This window comes from Esox lucius, chromosome 15 (genome assembly GCF_011004845.1).
Source record: "Esox lucius isolate fEsoLuc1 chromosome 15, fEsoLuc1.pri, whole genome shotgun sequence".
In the NCBI taxonomy this organism is placed as follows: Eukaryota; Metazoa; Chordata; class Actinopteri; order Esociformes; family Esocidae; genus Esox; species Esox lucius.
Window position 1 is genome coordinate 17,181,355 of NC_047583.1, and position 18,542 is coordinate 17,199,896.

The following is an 18,542-nucleotide window of genomic DNA, read 5'->3' on the forward strand; positions in this document are numbered from 1 at the left end:
AGTGCAACACATCTTCTTCGCATAGAGTTGATCAGGTTGTTGATTGTGGCCTGTGGAATGTTGGTCAACTCCTCTTCAATGGCTGTGCGAAGTTGCTGGATATTGGCAGGACCTGGAACACGCTGTCGTATATGCCGATCCAGAGCATCCCAAACATGTCCGGACAGATTTGTGAACAATATTTGAGAGAAATAGGCCTTTTGTGTACACAGAGAAAGTCTTAGATCTTTGAGTTCAGCTCATAATAAATGGGGGATAAAAGTGTTGCATTTACAATTTTGTTAAGTGTATATATAGGTGCATCTAAAAATATATATATATATTGGAAAAGTTCATTTTTTTCCCGTAATCCAAATTAAAAAGTGACAGCCTATATTCTAGATTAATTACACATAAAGTTAAACATTTAAAGCCTTTTTTGTTACAATCTTGATAAGTATGGCTTACAGCTCATGGAAATCAAAAATCCAGAATCTCAAGATATTAGAATAAAACATTTCCAATACAGAAATCTTTATACTAGAAATCTTTGTGAGATTAAATGTAGATACATACTGCAGTAAGAAAATTCAAGTTGAAATATGTTAAGAAGATTTATTATGTATAGTTTTGCAAATACATTGATTACATAGTGGAGAACAAAATCAACAGACAAAGTAACTCAACAACACAAGATTAAAATAATATTTCACAAATTTGATTAGCATCTTGTATACATCATGGCATATTTTAATCTAAATATAGCTGTATCTATATATTTGTTTTGCATTTTTACTATGAGTACAAGTATTCAATTTCAGCAAAATAAATTAATGGTAAATGTATAGATATTAATACATCCTTATATTTGTTTTGTTTTTGTTGAATTACTTGTTCATTGTGTGTTTAGTATTCTTTCAAAGTGAAATAATTGTATACATATTTTACAGACCCATCAATTATACCATGTATAGCAGACATTTGAGGTCATTTATCAATACATACCGCATCGGATTCCCATCAAACGGGAATTTCTGAGGCCAATTTTTGAAAAGGGATCTGACTGGATTTTATTTATCTATAATATGATTAAATGCATATCAGTGGAATGGAAAGATCAGACAAATAGTTCACCTGAGCAAAGACTCCTTTTCTATTCAAATGTTTTCAATTTATATAATCCTATCTAAGTGGTGAAGTCCAGATAGACACTTTTGAAAATAAATTCCTAGTGGACCATGCTGTTGTTCCATGAACATCCCAATGACACATTGTCATCTGATTTAAGAAATTCCTCTCCATTAGATGTTAATTCTTAGAAGTAAACTTGTCTGGAAGAATGGTTTGGGGTTCTACAATTTGTAACACACAAAACCTTTCCATTGCAATGTTTCCTTTAGATATCCCTCTGGGTAATTATGGTACACACGTGTAAAGCTTTTTTGTGATGGGTTGTTTTCAATGTTTAACCTTATTTAATAATACATTGCCAATGAGATTGGAGGCTTATTGAAAGATTGGTTTCTTGAGAAATAACTTTTTAACCACAGTTAATGTAAATGTCATTCATGTTCATCATGTTTTCAATCTGGGTATAAAGATTTTCCTGAACTTCGATAACCACATCAAACAACTGTACAAAGCATCATTATATCACCTCAATAGCATTGTCATACCCTGTCCTATCCTCACTAAATATGATACAAATAAGCTTGTCCATGCCTTTGTATCCTCAAGGCTGGACTAATGCAATGAACTCTTCATCTCAATGTCCAGAAACCCATGTACATCCAGAACAGCACTGCCATGTTCCAGATAAGAGAAACACCACCACGTCACCCACATTCATACATCTCCACACTGGTGGAGGCTTTCTACCTAATTTCCCCCAGCCTATGGAATGACCACATGAAGGACCACAGTTGCTGGGTTCCTTTAAAATTGATCAAAGGACCTTTCTGTAGAAAGGCTTTTTGTTGATAGCTGTTTCTGTTTATATTTTGTATTGGTTTTTGTTATTGGTTTTTATGCACATTAAGATTTTTCTTTATAATTAATAGCATGTTACAAATGTTTATGTTTGTATACTGCTAAATTAAATGGTGCTTTCATATCTAAACACAGTAAACAGTATATTGTAATGTGAAGTTGTTAATATTAACATTGCTGATTACCTTTTGTAATAAAGTGTTAAATATTACAATTTGGCAAATTATATATGTACTTGAGAAACAAACATGTACACCTCTATTTGCCTCTTTGGAGTGTTAGTATTCACCCTTAAATTGTGATGACTATTCAACAACAGATTAACATACATTTAGTTTAATGGGTGGTCTACATCCTAAAGCCTTGATCCTACTAAATGTCTTCACCGAAATGTCCCTTCCTTCCTCCAGAAAACCATTGCATCATTGAAACATTCATTGCTTTAAGATCCACTCAACTAATTGAAGGAACAGATATGAGAGTAGGTTGAGGATATCTAGTGTTTCTCAAGTCACTAATTATAAGAGAGTATACCAGCAAAATTAGCATGGATGACAGAGCGAATTCAGTCAATGAAATCAGTGGTAGTAATTGCATTGAAGTGATGAAATTGGGTTTTACTTTGCTATCTGCAGCATGGACATGTACAGTACATACCATGTGCTAAGGACACTGAAAATGTCATATCATAAAGGATACAATAACATGTGTACTACTATTACTCCTCAATGGAGGGATCACTCTAATTCACTATCAAAGAATTTCATTTTCTCAGAGTGCATTGTGTCTTTCATCTGTTTGATCGATGAGGCTGTTTCATCTGAGATTGGCTCAGCCCCAAACACATGTGTAACTCTTCGAGTTAAGACAACTGTTTCCCTGTCATTGCCTGACCTTTCCCTAACTACATGCCTCTCAATAACGGTTTGACCATCTTTTTGTGTTTTGTTTGTGTCATCTACTGACAAACATGCAGAGGAAGTCCCTGTCTGCAAGAGCGTGACCTTTTGTGTGTCTGATCTTTCTTGTATATTTGATGTGACATGTTTACTTGACTCCAGATGTAAGGTGTTCATTGATGGGGAGTCAGCACCAGAGGACATTGAAAGGGTGACTTTCTCTGCCAAGTAAGGTTTAAATGAAATCATTTTTGTCCTTGTTGTGGAGGTAATTATATCACCCTGTAAATCAGTTGCAAAGGGGTCGGAGTACTTCACTGTGACTTTGGTTGGAGAGGACAGTGATTGACCAACATATTCGCTTGTGACTGTGGAACTATTATCTGCAAAACCATCTGATGACTGCACTGAAAAGTTTGAGCTGATTTCCTGTTCAACTGAGTCACTTGCAGGGCTTTTCTTCTCTGAAGTTCCTTTTTCAAATATATTGGCAAGTTCTGAAGGAGAAGATAGTCCAAGTGATGGAGATATTAACAAGCCAAATTTAGAATTTTCTTGGGCTTCTTTCTCTTCATGCACTGACTGGGTTTCAACCCTAGGTTGAGCATTTATTTCTTTTTTTCCAGTGGCAGTTAATTCTTCCCGAGAGCTTGTGAGCTTCTCTTCCATGTCTTCTAATGCTGGGACATCAAATTCAACATCAATGTTTCTTAATACCTCCCCAAATGTTGTCAAAGTGAATTTAGTTGATTTCTCTTGTCCGTGTGGTTCCTCTGGATTCTCATTATTCTCCAAAATAACATTTGGAGTTATATCTTTCTGTTCATTCTCAGTCTTTGATTTAGAAATTCTCAATTTGGGCATTTTAAAAGTTGGAAGTTTGAATTTACTAGGTGAACCTTGACCTTTACTGGGGGATGCTTGCCCTTTGTTGGGTGAGCCATGGACGTTATCATCAATTGACGGTTTTGAAATGTCATCCACTTCAGCTCTTGCCATTCTTCCTTCAACGGAGGGCCTTTCCAATCCAGCATCATGTAGGTTAATTTCACTGGACCCTTCAACTTTATCACTGGATTCTGGAAAATCCCTTTGAAATGAAGCTGCTACTACTTCAGCATGCATATCCTTGTCTTTATCAGAGTCATCTATTAGCACCTTTGAAGTTGCACCAAATTTGGGGAATTTTATATTTGGCATTTTGAATCTTGATGGGGAGCCAACAACATCTTTTGTGTCAACTTCTGATGATTCTATTTTAACAGATGAACGTTCCTGTTTCATTTCCAATTGTATCCCTGGATCACTCATTTCTATTTCTGGTACGTTGACATCCACCTTTCGCTCTGGAAGAGAAATATCCACCTGTGAATGACTGACGTCAACCTCAGTGGGTTTCAATTCTGGTTTTGAAAACCAGCCAAATGACATTCTTGGCTTTTTCATTTTTGCATCAATTTCTGTAGTAGCTCCCTCAGGGATATTAACTTGTACATCAACTTGAATCTCTGGAGCTGTCGTTTCCAAGTCTGGCTTCTTGACCTCAAACTTTCCCCCTGGGTGAGAAATATCCACTGTTGGAAGACTGACATCAACCTCTGGTGATTTCACTTCTGCTTTTGAAAACCATCCAAATGACATATGTGGCTTTTTCATTTTCACATCAACATCTGTAGCAGCTCCCTCAGGTATATTGACTTCACCAGAAGGCTGTTGGAGCTCAACGTTAGGTGGTTGGACCTCCACTTTAGCCCCTGGTACAATTACATCTATTTCTTTCTTAGAAACACCTAAATCAATCTGAGGACCTTTCACTTTTGGCATGGAGATTCCAAATTTTGGCAGTTTGAATTTGCTTCCTTGTCCGTCAACCTCAACATCATGTTTCAATTCAGCTGTCATCTCTGGAGCTGTGATTTCCACGTCTGGCTTTTTGACCTCAACCTTTGCCTCTGGAAGAGACATATCTACCTTTGGAAGACTGACATCAACCTCTGGTGATTTCACTTCTGCTTTTGAAAACCATCCAAATGACATTTGTGGTTTTTTCATTTTTACATCAACATCTGTAGCAGCTCCCTCAGGTATATTGACTTCACCAGAAGGCAATTTGGGCTCAACAATAGGTGGTTGGACCTCCACTTTAGCCCCTGGTAAAGTGACATCTATTTCTTTCTTAGATACACCTAGATCAATCTGAGGACCTTTCACTTTTGGCATGGAGATTCCAAATTTTGGGAGTTTGAATTTGCTTCCTTGTCCATCAAGCTCAATCTCATGTTTCAATTCAGCTGTCATCTCTGGTGCTGTCCTTTCCATTTCTGGCTTTTTGACCTCAACCTTTCCCTCTGGAAGAGAAATATCCACCTTTGGAAGACTGACATCAACCTCTGGTGATTTCACTTCTGCTTTTGAAAACCATCCAAATGACATTTGTGGCTTTTTCATTTTTAGATCAACATCTGTAGCAGCTCTCTCAGGTATATTTACTTCACCAGAAGGCTGTTGGAGCTCAACGTTAGGTGGTTGACAATCCACTTTAGCCCCTGGTAAAGTGACATCTATTTCTTTCTTAGATACACCTAAATCAATCTGAGGACCTTTCACTTTTGGCATGGAGATTCCAAATTTGGGGAGTTTGAATTTGCTTCCTGGCCCTTCAACCTCAACATCATGTTTCAATTCAGCTGTCATTTCTGGAGCTGTCATTTCCACATCTGGCTTTTTGACCTCAACCTTTCCCTCTGGAAGAGAAATATCTACCTTTGGAAGACTGACATCAACCTCTGGTGATTTCACTTCTGCTTTTGAAAACCATCCAAATGACATTTGTGGCTTTTTCATTTTTACATCAACATCTGTAGCAGCTCCCTCGGGTAAATTTACTTCACCAGAAGGCTGTTGGAGCTCAACGTTAGGTGGTTGGACCTCCACTTTAGCCCCTGGTAAAGTGACATCTATTTCTTTCTTAGATACACCTAAATCAATCTGAGGACCTGTCACCTTTGGCATGGAGATTCCAAATTTGGGGAGTTTGAATTTACTTCCTTGTCCCTGAAGCTCAATATCATGTTTCACTTCAGCTGTCATCTCTGGTGCTGTCATTTCCACGTCTGGCTTTTTGACCTCAACCTTTGCCTCTGGAAGAGAAATATCCACCTTTGGAAGACTGACATCAACCTCTGGTGATTTCACTTCTGCTTTTGAAAACCATCCAAATGACATTTGTGGCTTTTTCATTTTTACATCAACATCTGTAGCAGCTCCCTCAGGTATATTTACTTCACCAGAAGGCAATTTGGCCTCAACGTTAGGTGGTTGACAATCCACTTTAGCCCCTGGTAAAGTGACATCTATTTCTTTCTTAGATACACCTAAATCAATCTGAGGACCTTTCACTTTTGGCATGGAGATTCCAAATTTGGGGAGTTTGAATTTGCTTCCTGGCCCTTCAACCTCAACATCATGTTTCAATTCAGCTGTCATTTCTGGAGCTGTCTTTTCCACATCTGGCTTTTTGACCTCAACCTTTGCCTCTGGAAGAGAAATATCTACCTTTGGAAGACTGACATCAACCTCTGGTGATTTCACTTCTGCTTTTGAAAACCATCCAAATGACATATGTGGCTTTTTCATTTTTACATCAACATCTGTAGCAGCTCCCTCAGGTACATTTACTTCACCAGAAGGCTGTTGGAGCTCAACGTTAGGTGGTTGGACCTCCACTTTAGCCCCTGGTAAAGTGACATCTATTTCTTTCTTAGATACACCTAAATCAATCTGAGGACCTTTCACTTTTGGCATGGAAATGCCAAATTTTGGCAGTTTGAATTTGCTTCCTTGTGCGTCAACCTCAATATCATGTTTCAATTCAGCTGTCATCTCTGGAGCTGTAATTTCCACGTCTGGCTTTTTGACCTCAACCTTTCCCTCTGGAAGAGAAATATCTACCTTTGGAAGACTGACATCAACCTCTGGTGATTTCACTTCTGCTTTTGAAAACCATCCAAATGACATATGTGGCTTTTTCATTTTTACATCAACATCTGTAGCAGCTCCCTCAGGTACATTTACTTCACCAGAAGGCTGTTGGAGCTCAACGTTAGGTGGTTGGACCTCCACTTTAGCCCCTGGTAAAGTGACATCTATTTCTTTCTTAGATACACCTAAATCAATCTGAGGACCTTTCACTTTTGGCATGGAAATGCCAAATTTTGGCAGTTTGAATTTGCTTCCTTGTGCGTCAACCTCAATATCATGTTTCAATTCAGCTGTCATCTCTGGAGCTGTAATTTCCACGTCTGGCTTTTTGACCTCAACCTTTCCCTCTGGAAGAGAAATATCTACCTTTGGAAGACTGACATCAACCTCTGGTGATTTCACTTCTGCTTTTGAAAACCATCCAAATGACATATGTGGCTTTTTCATTTTTACATCAACATCTGTAGCAGCTCCCTCAGGTACATTTACTTCACCAGAAGGCTGTTGGAGCTCAACGTTAGGTGGTTGGACCTCCACTTTAGCCCCTGGTAAAGTGACATCTATTTCTTTCTTAGATACACCTAAATCAATCTGAGGACCTGTCACCTTTGGCATGGAGATTCCAAATTTTGGGAGTTTGAATTTACTTCCTTGTCCTTGAAGCTCAATATCATGTTTCACTTCAGCTGTCATCTCTGGTGCTGTCATTTCCACGTCTGGCTTTTTGACCTCAACCTTTCCCTCTGGAAGAGAAATATCCTCCTTTGGAAGACTGACATCAACATCTGGTGATTTCACTTCTGCTTTTGAAAACCATCCAAATGACATATGTGGCTTTTTCATTTTTACATCAACATCTGTAGCAGCTCCCTCAGGTATATTGACTTCACCAGAATGCAATTTGGGCTCAACATTAGGTGGTTGGACCTCCACTTTAGACCCTGGTAAAGTGACATCTATTTCTTTCTTAGATACACCTAAATCAATCTGAGGACCTTTCACTTTTGGCATGGAAATGCCAAATTTTGGCAGTTTGAATTTGCTTCCTTGTGCGTCAACCTCAATATCATGTTTCAATTCAGCTGTCATCTCTGGAGCTGTAATTTCCACGTCTGGCTTTTTGACCTCAACCTTTCCCTCTGGAAGAGAAATATCTACCTTTGGAAGACTGACATCAACATCTGGTGATTTCACTTCTGCTTTTGAAAACCATCCAAATGACATTGGTGGCTTTTTCATTTTTACATCAACATCTGTAGCAGCTCCCTCAGGTATATTGACTTCACCAGAAGGCAATTTGGGCTCAACATTAGGTGGTTGGACCTCCACTTTAGCCCCTGGTACAATTACATCTATTTCTTTCTTAGATACACCTAAATCAATCTGAGGACCTTTCACTTTTGGCATGGAAATGCCAAATTTTGGCAGTTTGAATTTGCTTCCTTGTCCATCAACCTCAATATCATGTTTCAATTCAGCTGTCATCTCTGGAGCTGTGATTTTCACGTCTGGCTTTTTGACCTCAACCTTTCCCTCTGGAAGAGAAATATCAACCTCTGGTGATTTCACTTCTGCTTTTGAAAACCATCCAAATGACATTTGTGGCTTTTTCATTTTTACATCAACATCTGTAGCAGCTCCCTCAGGTATATTTACTTCACTATAAGGCAATTTGGCCTCAACGTTAGGTGGTTGACAATCCACTTTAGCCCCTGGTAAAGTGACATCTATTTCTTTCTTAGATACACCTAAATCAATCTGAGGACCTTTCACTTTTGGCATGGAGATTCCAAATTTGGGGAGTTTGAATTTGCTTCCTTGTCCTTGAAGCTCAATATCATGTTTCACTTCAGCTGTCATCTCTGGTGCTGTCATTTCCACGTCTGGATTTTTGACCTCAACCTTTCCCTCTGGAAGAGAAATATCCACCTTTGGAAGACTGACATCAACCTCTGGTGATTTCACTTCTGCTTTTGAAAACCATCCAAATGACAAATGTGGCTTTTTCATTTTTACATCAACATCTGTAGGAGCTCCCTCAGGTATATTGACTTCACCAGAAGGCTGTTGGAGCTCAACGTTAGGTGGTTGGACCTCCACTTTAGCCCCTGGTACAATTACATCTATTTCTTTCTTAGAAACACCTAAATCAATCTGAGGACCTTTCACTTTTGGCATGGAGATTCCAAATTTTGGCAGTTTGAATTTGCTTCCTTGTCCGTCAACCTCAACATCATGTTTCAATTCAGCTGTCATCTCTGGAGCTGTGATTTCCACGTCTGGCTTTTTGACCTCAACCTTTGCCTCTGGAAGAGACATATCAACCTCTGGTGATTTCACTTCTGCTTTTGAAAACCATCCAAATGACATTTGTGGCTTTTTCATTTTTACATCAACATCTGTAGCAGCTCCCTCAGGTATATTGACTTCACCAGAAGGCAATTCGGGCTCAACAATAGGTGGTTGGACCTCCACTTTAGCCCCAGGTAAAGTGACATCTATTTCTTTCTTAGATACACCTAGATCAATCTGAGGACCTTTCACTTTTGGCATGGAGATTCCAAATTTTGGGAGTTTGAATTTGCTTCCTTGTCCATCAAGCTCAATCTCATGTTTCAATTCAGCTGTCATCTCTGGAGCTGTCCTTTCCATTTCTGGCTTTTTGACCTCGACCTTTCCCTCTGGAAGAGAAATATCTACCTTTGGAAGACTGACATCAACCTCTGGGGATTTCACTTCTGCTTTTGAAAACCATCCAAATGACATTGGTGGCTTTTTCATTTTTACATCAACATCTGTAGCAGCTCCCTCAGGTATATTTACTTCACCAGATGGCTGCTGGAGCTCAACGTTAGGTGGTTGGACCTCCACTTTAGCCCCTGGTAAAGTGACATCTATTTCTGTCTTAGATACACCTAAATCAATCTGAGGACCTGTCACCTTTGGCATGGAGATTCCAAATTTTGGGAGTTTGAATTTACTTCCTTGTCCTTGAAGCTCAATATCATGTTTCACTTCAGCTGTCATCTCTGGTGCTGTCATTTCCACGTCTGGCTTTTTGACCTCAACCTTTCCCTCTGGAAGAGAAATATCCTCCTTTGGAAGACTGACATCAACATCTGGTGATTTCACTTCTGCTTTTGAAAACCATCCAAATGACATATGTGGCTTTTTCATTTTTACATCAACATCTGTAGCAGCTCCCTCAGGTATATTGACTTCACCAGAAGGCAATTTGGGCTCAACGTTAGGTGGTTGGACCTCCACTTTAGCCCCTGGTAAAGTGACATCTATTTCTTTCTTAGATACACCTAGATCAATCTGAGGACCTTTCACTTTTGGCATGGAAATGCCAAATTTTGGCAGTTTGAATTTGCTTCCTTGTGCGTCAACCTCAATATCATGTTTCAATTCAACTGTCATCTCTGGAGCTGTAATTTCCACGTCTGGCTTTTTGACCTCGACCTTTCCCTCTGGAAGAGAAATATCTACCTTTGGATGACTGACATCAACCTCTGGGGATTTCACTTCTGCTTTTGAAAACCATCCAAATGACATTGGTGGCTTTTTCATTTTTACATCAACATCTGTAGCAGCTCCCTCAGGTATATTTACTTCACCAGATGGCTGCTGGAGCTCAACATTAGGTGGTTGGACCTCCACTTTAGACCCTGGTAAAGTGACATCTATTTCTTTCTTAGATACACCTAAATCAATCTGAGGACCTTTCACTTTTGACATGGAGATTCCAAATTTGGGGAGTTTGAATTTGCTTCCTGGCCCTTCAACCTCAACATCATGTTTCAATTCAGCTGTCATTTCTGGAGCTGTCATTTCCACATCTGGCTTTTTGACCTCAACCTTTCCCTCTGGAAGAGAAATATCTACCTTTGGAAGACTGACATCAACCTCTGGTGATTTCACTTCTGCTTTTGAAAACCATCCAAATGACATATGTGGCTTTTTCATTTTTACATCAACATCTGTAGCAGCTCCCTCAGGTACATTTATTTCACCAGAAGGCTGTTGGAGCTCAACGTTAGGTGGTTGGACCTCCACTTTAGCCCCTGGTAAAGTGACATCTATTTCTTTCTTAGATACACCTAAATCAATCTGAGGACCTGTTACCTTTGGCATGGAGATTCCAAATTTTGGCAGTTTGAATTTGCTTCCTTGTCCGTCAACCTCAATATCATGTTTCAATTCAGCTGTCATCTCTGGAGCTGTCATTTCCACATCTGGCTTTTTGACCTCAACCTTTGCCTTTGGAAGAGAAATATCCACCTTTGGAAGACTGACATCAACCTCTGGTGATTTCACTTCTGCTTTTGAAAACCATCCAAATGACATATGTGGCTTTTTCATTTTTACATCAGCATCTGTAGCAGCTCCCTCAGGTACATTTACTTCACCAGAAGGCTGTTGGAGCTCAACGTTAGGTGGTTGGACCTCCACTTTAGCCCCTGGTAAAGTGACATCTATTTCTTTCTTAGATACACCTAAATCAATCTGAGGACCTTTCACTTTTGGCATGGAAATGCCAAATTTTGGCAGTTTGAATTTGCTTCCTTGTGCGTCAACCTCAATATCATGTTTCAATTCAGCTGTCATCTCTGGAGCTGTAATTTCCACGTCTGGCTTTTTGACCTCAACCTTTCCCTCTGGAAGAGAAATATCTACCTTTGGAAGACTGACATCAACCTCTGGTGATTTCACTTCTGCTTTTGAAAACCATCCAAATGACATATGTGGCTTTTTCATTTTTACATCAACATCTGTAGCAGCTCCCTCAGGTACATTTACTTCACCAGAAGGCTGTTGGAGCTCAACGTTAGGTGGTTGGACCTCCACTTTAGCCCCTGGTAAAGTGACATCTATTTCTTTCTTAGATACACCTAAATCAATCTGAGGACCTTTCACTTTTGGCATGGAAATGCCAAATTTTGGCAGTTTGAATTTGCTTCCTTGTGCGTCAACCTCAATATCATGTTTCAATTCAGCTGTCATCTCTGGAGCTGTAATTTCCACGTCTGGCTTTTTGACCTCAACCTTTCCCTCTGGAAGAGAAATATCTACCTTTGGAAGACTGACATCAACCTCTGGTGATTTCACTTCTGCTTTTGAAAACCATCCAAATGACATATGTGGCTTTTTCATTTTTACATCAACATCTGTAGCAGCTCCCTCAGGTACATTTACTTCACCAGAAGGCTGTTGGAGCTCAACGTTAGGTGGTTGGACCTCCACTTTAGCCCCTGGTAAAGTGACATCTATTTCTTTCTTAGATACACCTAAATCAATCTGAGGACCTGTCACCTTTGGCATGGAGATTCCAAATTTTGGGAGTTTGAATTTACTTCCTTGTCCTTGAAGCTCAATATCATGTTTCACTTCAGCTGTCATCTCTGGTGCTGTCATTTCCACGTCTGGCTTTTTGACCTCAACCTTTCCCTCTGGAAGAGAAATATCCTCCTTTGGAAGACTGACATCAACATCTGGTGATTTCACTTCTGCTTTTGAAAACCATCCAAATGACATATGTGGCTTTTTCATTTTTACATCAACATCTGTAGCAGCTCCCTCAGGTATATTGACTTCACCAGAATGCAATTTGGGCTCAACATTAGGTGGTTGGACCTCCACTTTAGACCCTGGTAAAGTGACATCTATTTCTTTCTTAGATACACCTAAATCAATCTGAGGACCTTTCACTTTTGGCATGGAAATGCCAAATTTTGGCAGTTTGAATTTGCTTCCTTGTGCGTCAACCTCAATATCATGTTTCAATTCAGCTGTCATCTCTGGAGCTGTAATTTCCACGTCTGGCTTTTTGACCTCAACCTTTCCCTCTGGAAGAGAAATATCTACCTTTGGAAGACTGACATCAACATCTGGTGATTTCACTTCTGCTTTTGAAAACCATCCAAATGACATTGGTGGCTTTTTCATTTTTACATCAACATCTGTAGCAGCTCCCTCAGGTATATTGACTTCACCAGAAGGCAATTTGGGCTCAACATTAGGTGGTTGGACCTCCACTTTAGCCCCTGGTACAATTACATCTATTTCTTTCTTAGATACACCTAAATCAATCTGAGGACCTTTCACTTTTGGCATGGAAATGCCAAATTTTGGCAGTTTGAATTTGCTTCCTTGTCCATCAACCTCAATATCATGTTTCAATTCAGCTGTCATCTCTGGAGCTGTGATTTTCACGTCTGGCTTTTTGACCTCAACCTTTCCCTCTGGAAGAGAAATATCAACCTCTGGTGATTTCACTTCTGCTTTTGAAAACCATCCAAATGACATTTGTGGCTTTTTCATTTTTACATCAACATCTGTAGCAGCTCCCTCAGGTATATTTACTTCACTATAAGGCAATTTGGCCTCAACGTTAGGTGGTTGACAATCCACTTTAGCCCCTGGTAAAGTGACATCTATTTCTTTCTTAGATACACCTAAATCAATCTGAGGACCTTTCACTTTTGGCATGGAGATTCCAAATTTGGGGAGTTTGAATTTGCTTCCTTGTCCTTGAAGCTCAATATCATGTTTCACTTCAGCTGTCATCTCTGGTGCTGTCATTTCCACGTCTGGATTTTTGACCTCAACCTTTCCCTCTGGAAGAGAAATATCCACCTTTGGAAGACTGACATCAACCTCTGGTGATTTCACTTCTGCTTTTGAAAACCATCCAAATGACAAATGTGGCTTTTTCATTTTTACATCAACATCTGTAGGAGCTCCCTCAGGTATATTGACTTCACCAGAAGGCTGTTGGAGCTCAACGTTAGGTGGTTGGACCTCCACTTTAGCCCCTGGTACAATTACATCTATTTCTTTCTTAGAAACACCTAAATCAATCTGAGGACCTTTCACTTTTGGCATGGAGATTCCAAATTTTGGCAGTTTGAATTTGCTTCCTTGTCCGTCAACCTCAACATCATGTTTCAATTCAGCTGTCATCTCTGGAGCTGTGATTTCCACGTCTGGCTTTTTGACCTCAACCTTTGCCTCTGGAAGAGACATATCAACCTCTGGTGATTTCACTTCTGCTTTTGAAAACCATCCAAATGACATTTGTGGCTTTTTCATTTTTACATCAACATCTGTAGCAGCTCCCTCAGGTATATTGACTTCACCAGAAGGCAATTCGGGCTCAACAATAGGTGGTTGGACCTCCACTTTAGCCCCAGGTAAAGTGACATCTATTTCTTTCTTAGATACACCTAGATCAATCTGAGGACCTTTCACTTTTGGCATGGAGATTCCAAATTTTGGGAGTTTGAATTTGCTTCCTTGTCCATCAAGCTCAATCTCATGTTTCAATTCAGCTGTCATCTCTGGAGCTGTCCTTTCCATTTCTGGCTTTTTGACCTCGACCTTTCCCTCTGGAAGAGAAATATCTACCTTTGGAAGACTGACATCAACCTCTGGGGATTTCACTTCTGCTTTTGAAAACCATCCAAATGACATTGGTGGCTTTTTCATTTTTACATCAACATCTGTAGCAGCTCCCTCAGGTATATTTACTTCACCAGATGGCTGCTGGAGCTCAACGTTAGGTGGTTGGACCTCCACTTTAGCCCCTGGTAAAGTGACATCTATTTCTGTCTTAGATACACCTAAATCAATCTGAGGACCTGTCACCTTTGGCATGGAGATTCCAAATTTTGGGAGTTTGAATTTACTTCCTTGTCCTTGAAGCTCAATATCATGTTTCACTTCAGCTGTCATCTCTGGTGCTGTCATTTCCACGTCTGGCTTTTTGACCTCAACCTTTCCCTCTGGAAGAGAAATATCCTCCTTTGGAAGACTGACATCAACATCTGGTGATTTCACTTCTGCTTTTGAAAACCATCCAAATGACATATGTGGCTTTTTCATTTTTACATCAACATCTGTAGCAGCTCCCTCAGGTATATTGACTTCACCAGAAGGCAATTTGGGCTCAACGTTAGGTGGTTGGACCTCCACTTTAGCCCCTGGTAAAGTGACATCTATTTCTTTCTTAGATACACCTAGATCAATCTGAGGACCTTTCACTTTTGGCATGGAAATGCCAAATTTTGGCAGTTTGAATTTGCTTCCTTGTGCGTCAACCTCAATATCATGTTTCAATTCAACTGTCATCTCTGGAGCTGTAATTTCCACGTCTGGCTTTTTGACCTCGACCTTTCCCTCTGGAAGAGAAATATCTACCTTTGGATGACTGACATCAACCTCTGGGGATTTCACTTCTGCTTTTGAAAACCATCCAAATGACATTGGTGGCTTTTTCATTTTTACATCAACATCTGTAGCAGCTCCCTCAGGTATATTTACTTCACCAGATGGCTGCTGGAGCTCAACATTAGGTGGTTGGACCTCCACTTTAGACCCTGGTAAAGTGACATCTATTTCTTTCTTAGATACACCTAAATCAATCTGAGGACCTTTCACTTTTGACATGGAGATTCCAAATTTGGGGAGTTTGAATTTGCTTCCTGGCCCTTCAACCTCAACATCATGTTTCAATTCAGCTGTCATTTCTGGAGCTGTCATTTCCACATCTGGCTTTTTGACCTCAACCTTTCCCTCTGGAAGAGAAATATCTACCTTTGGAAGACTGACATCAACCTCTGGTGATTTCACTTCTGCTTTTGAAAACCATCCAAATGACATATGTGGCTTTTTCATTTTTACATCAACATCTGTAGCAGCTCCCTCAGGTACATTTATTTCACCAGAAGGCTGTTGGAGCTCAACGTTAGGTGGTTGGACCTCCACTTTAGCCCCTGGTAAAGTGACATCTATTTCTTTCTTAGATACACCTAAATCAATCTGAGGACCTGTTACCTTTGGCATGGAGATTCCAAATTTTGGCAGTTTGAATTTGCTTCCTTGTCCGTCAACCTCAATATCATGTTTCAATTCAGCTGTCATCTCTGGAGCTGTCATTTCCACATCTGGCTTTTTGACCTCAACCTTTGCCTTTGGAAGAGAAATATCCACCTTTGGAAGACTGACATCAACCTCTGGTGATTTCACTTCTGCTTTTGAAAACCATCCAAATGACATATGTGGCTTTTTCATTTTTACATCAGCATCTGTAGCAGCTCCCTCAGGTACATTTACTTCACCAGAAGGCTGTTGGAGCTCAACGTTAGGTGGTTGGACCTCCACTTTAGCCCCTGGTAAAGTGACATCTATTTCTTTCTTAGATACACCTAAATCAATCTGAGGACCTGTCACCTTTGGCATGGAGATTCCAAATTTTGGCAGTTTGAATTTGCTTCCTTGTCCGTCAACCTCAATATCATGTTTCAATTCATCTGTCATCTCTGGAGCTGTAATTTCCACATCTGGCTTTTTGACCTCAACCTTTCCCTCTGGAAGAGAAATATCTACCTTTGGAAGACTGACATCAACCTCTGGTGATTTCACTTCTGCTTTTGAAAACCATCCAAATGACATATGTGGCTTTTTCATTTTTACATCAACATCTGTAGCAGCTCCCTCAGGTACATTTATTTCACCAGAAGGCTGTTGGAGCTCAACGTTAGGTGGTTGGACCTCCACTTTAGCCCCTGGTAAAGTGACATCTATTTCTTTCTTAGATACACCTAAATCAATCTGAGGACCTGTTACCTTTGGCATGGAGATTCCAAATTTTGGCAGTTTGAATTTGCTTCCTTGTCCGTCAACCTCAATATCATGTTTCAATTCAGCTGTCATCTCTGGAGCTGTCATTTCCACATCTGGCTTTTTGACCTCAACCTTTGCCTTTGGAAGAGAAATATCCACCTTTGGAAGACTGACATCAACCTCTGGTGATTTCACTTCTGCTTTTGAAAACCATCCAAATGACATATGTGGCTTTTTCATTTTTACATCAGCATCTGTAGCAGCTCCCTCAGGTACATTTACTTCACCAGAAGGCTGTTGGAGCTCAACGTTAGGTGGTTGGACCTCCACTTTAGCCCCTGGTAAAGTGACATCTATTTCTTTCTTAGATACACCTAAATCAATCTGAGGACCTGTCACCTTTGGCATGGAGATTCCAAATTTTGGCAGTTTGAATTTGCTTCCTTGTCCGTCAACCTCAATATCATGTTTCAATTCATCTGTCATCTCTGGAGCTGTAATTTCCACATCTGGCTTTTTGACCTCAACCTTTGCCTCTGGAAGAGAAATATCTACCTTTGGAAGACTCACATCAACTTCAGGTGATTTCACTTCTGCTTTTGAAAACCATCCAAATGACATTTGTGGCTTTTTCATTTTTACATCAACATCTGTAGCAGCTCCCTCAGGTATATTGACTTCACCAGAAGGCAATTTGGACTCAACGTTAGGTGGTTGGACCTCCACTTTAGCCCCTGGTAAAGTGACATCTATTTCTTTCTTAGATACACCTAAATCAATCTGAGGACCTTTCACTTTTGGCATGGAGATTCCAAATTTTGGGAGTTTGAATTTGCTTCCTTGTCCATCAAGCTCAATCTCATGTTTCAATTCAGCGGTCATCTCTGGAGCTGTCATTTCCATGTCTGGCTTTTTGACCTCGACCTTTCCCTCTGGATGAGAAATATCTACCTTTGGAAGACTGACATCATCCTCTGGTGATTTCACTTCTGCTTTTGAAAACCATCCAAATGACATATGTGGCTTTTTCATTTTTACATCAACATCTGTAGCAGCTCCCTCAGGTACATTGACTTCACCAGAAGGCTGTTGGAGCTCAACTTTTGGTGGTTGGACCTCCACTTTAGCCCCTGGTAAAGTGACATCTATTTCTTTCTTAGATACACCTAAATCAATCTGAGGACCTGTCACCTTTGGCATGGAGATTCCAAATTTTGGCAGTTTGAATTTGCTTCCTTGTCCGTCAACTTCAATATCATGTTTCAATTCAGCTGTCATTTCTGGAGCTGTCATTTCCACATCTGGCTTTTTGACCTCAACCTTTCCCTCTGGAAGAGAAATATCCACCTTTGGAAGACTCACATCAACTTCAGGTGATTTCACTTCTGCTTTTGAAAACCATCCAAATGATATTTGTGGCTTTTTTCTTTTTCCCTCAACTCCTGGAGCAGCTCCCTCAAGTTTTTTAACCTCACCAGAAGGCAATTTCAGCTCAACGTTAGGTGGCTGGGCCTCCACTTCAAGTTTTTTACTCTTCATTTCCCCATCTAAGGAGGCTTTTGGGTCAGGGCTTGGCTTTTCAATATTTATCGGCTTAGGCTCAGGTATTTCAGATCTATAACCTTTAGTGTAATTTTCTCCATCAGTTACATGTACTGTGACATTTGGAGCACTAGCTCCAAACTTAGGAAATTTTATAGTTGGCATTTTGAATCTTGATGGAGAGCCGAAAGTATCTTTCACTTCAGCTTGAATCTCTGGTGCTTCAAGTTCTGGCTCATGCAATTCTGCCTCAATCTGTTTCTCCATAAGAGAAACATCCATCTCTGGAAGACTTACATCTACTTCAGATGCTTTCACTTCTGGTTTTGAAAACCAGCCAAATGACATTTTTGGTTTTTTAGTTTTTACATCAGTCTCTTTAGCTGCTCCCTCTGGTTTTTCTGCCTCACCAGAAGACACTTTGAGTTCAACACTGGGTGGTTGGACCTCCACTTCTGCTTCTTTTACAGTAAAAGCTTGATGTTTTTTTGTCTCGACATCAACATCTATAAATTGCCTTTTAAT

The 18,542-nt window shown here is 40.0% G+C and overlaps 1 protein-coding gene across 1 annotated transcript in view; it reads right to left on the bottom strand.

The window, feature by feature from the left end:
* Window positions 1-571: 571 nt before the first annotated feature.
* Window positions 572-18,542, bottom strand: part of LOC105005607 (neuroblast differentiation-associated protein AHNAK) — a 29,402-nt gene continuing 11,431 nt past the window's right edge. Inside the window, exon 6 of the mRNA XM_034297432.1 lies at window positions 572-10,565. Within this exon, the coding sequence (XP_034153323.1) occupies window positions 2,706-10,565 (7,860 nt within the window). The 3' untranslated portion in view covers window positions 572-2,705. The remainder of the gene's footprint in view (window positions 10,566-18,542) is intronic.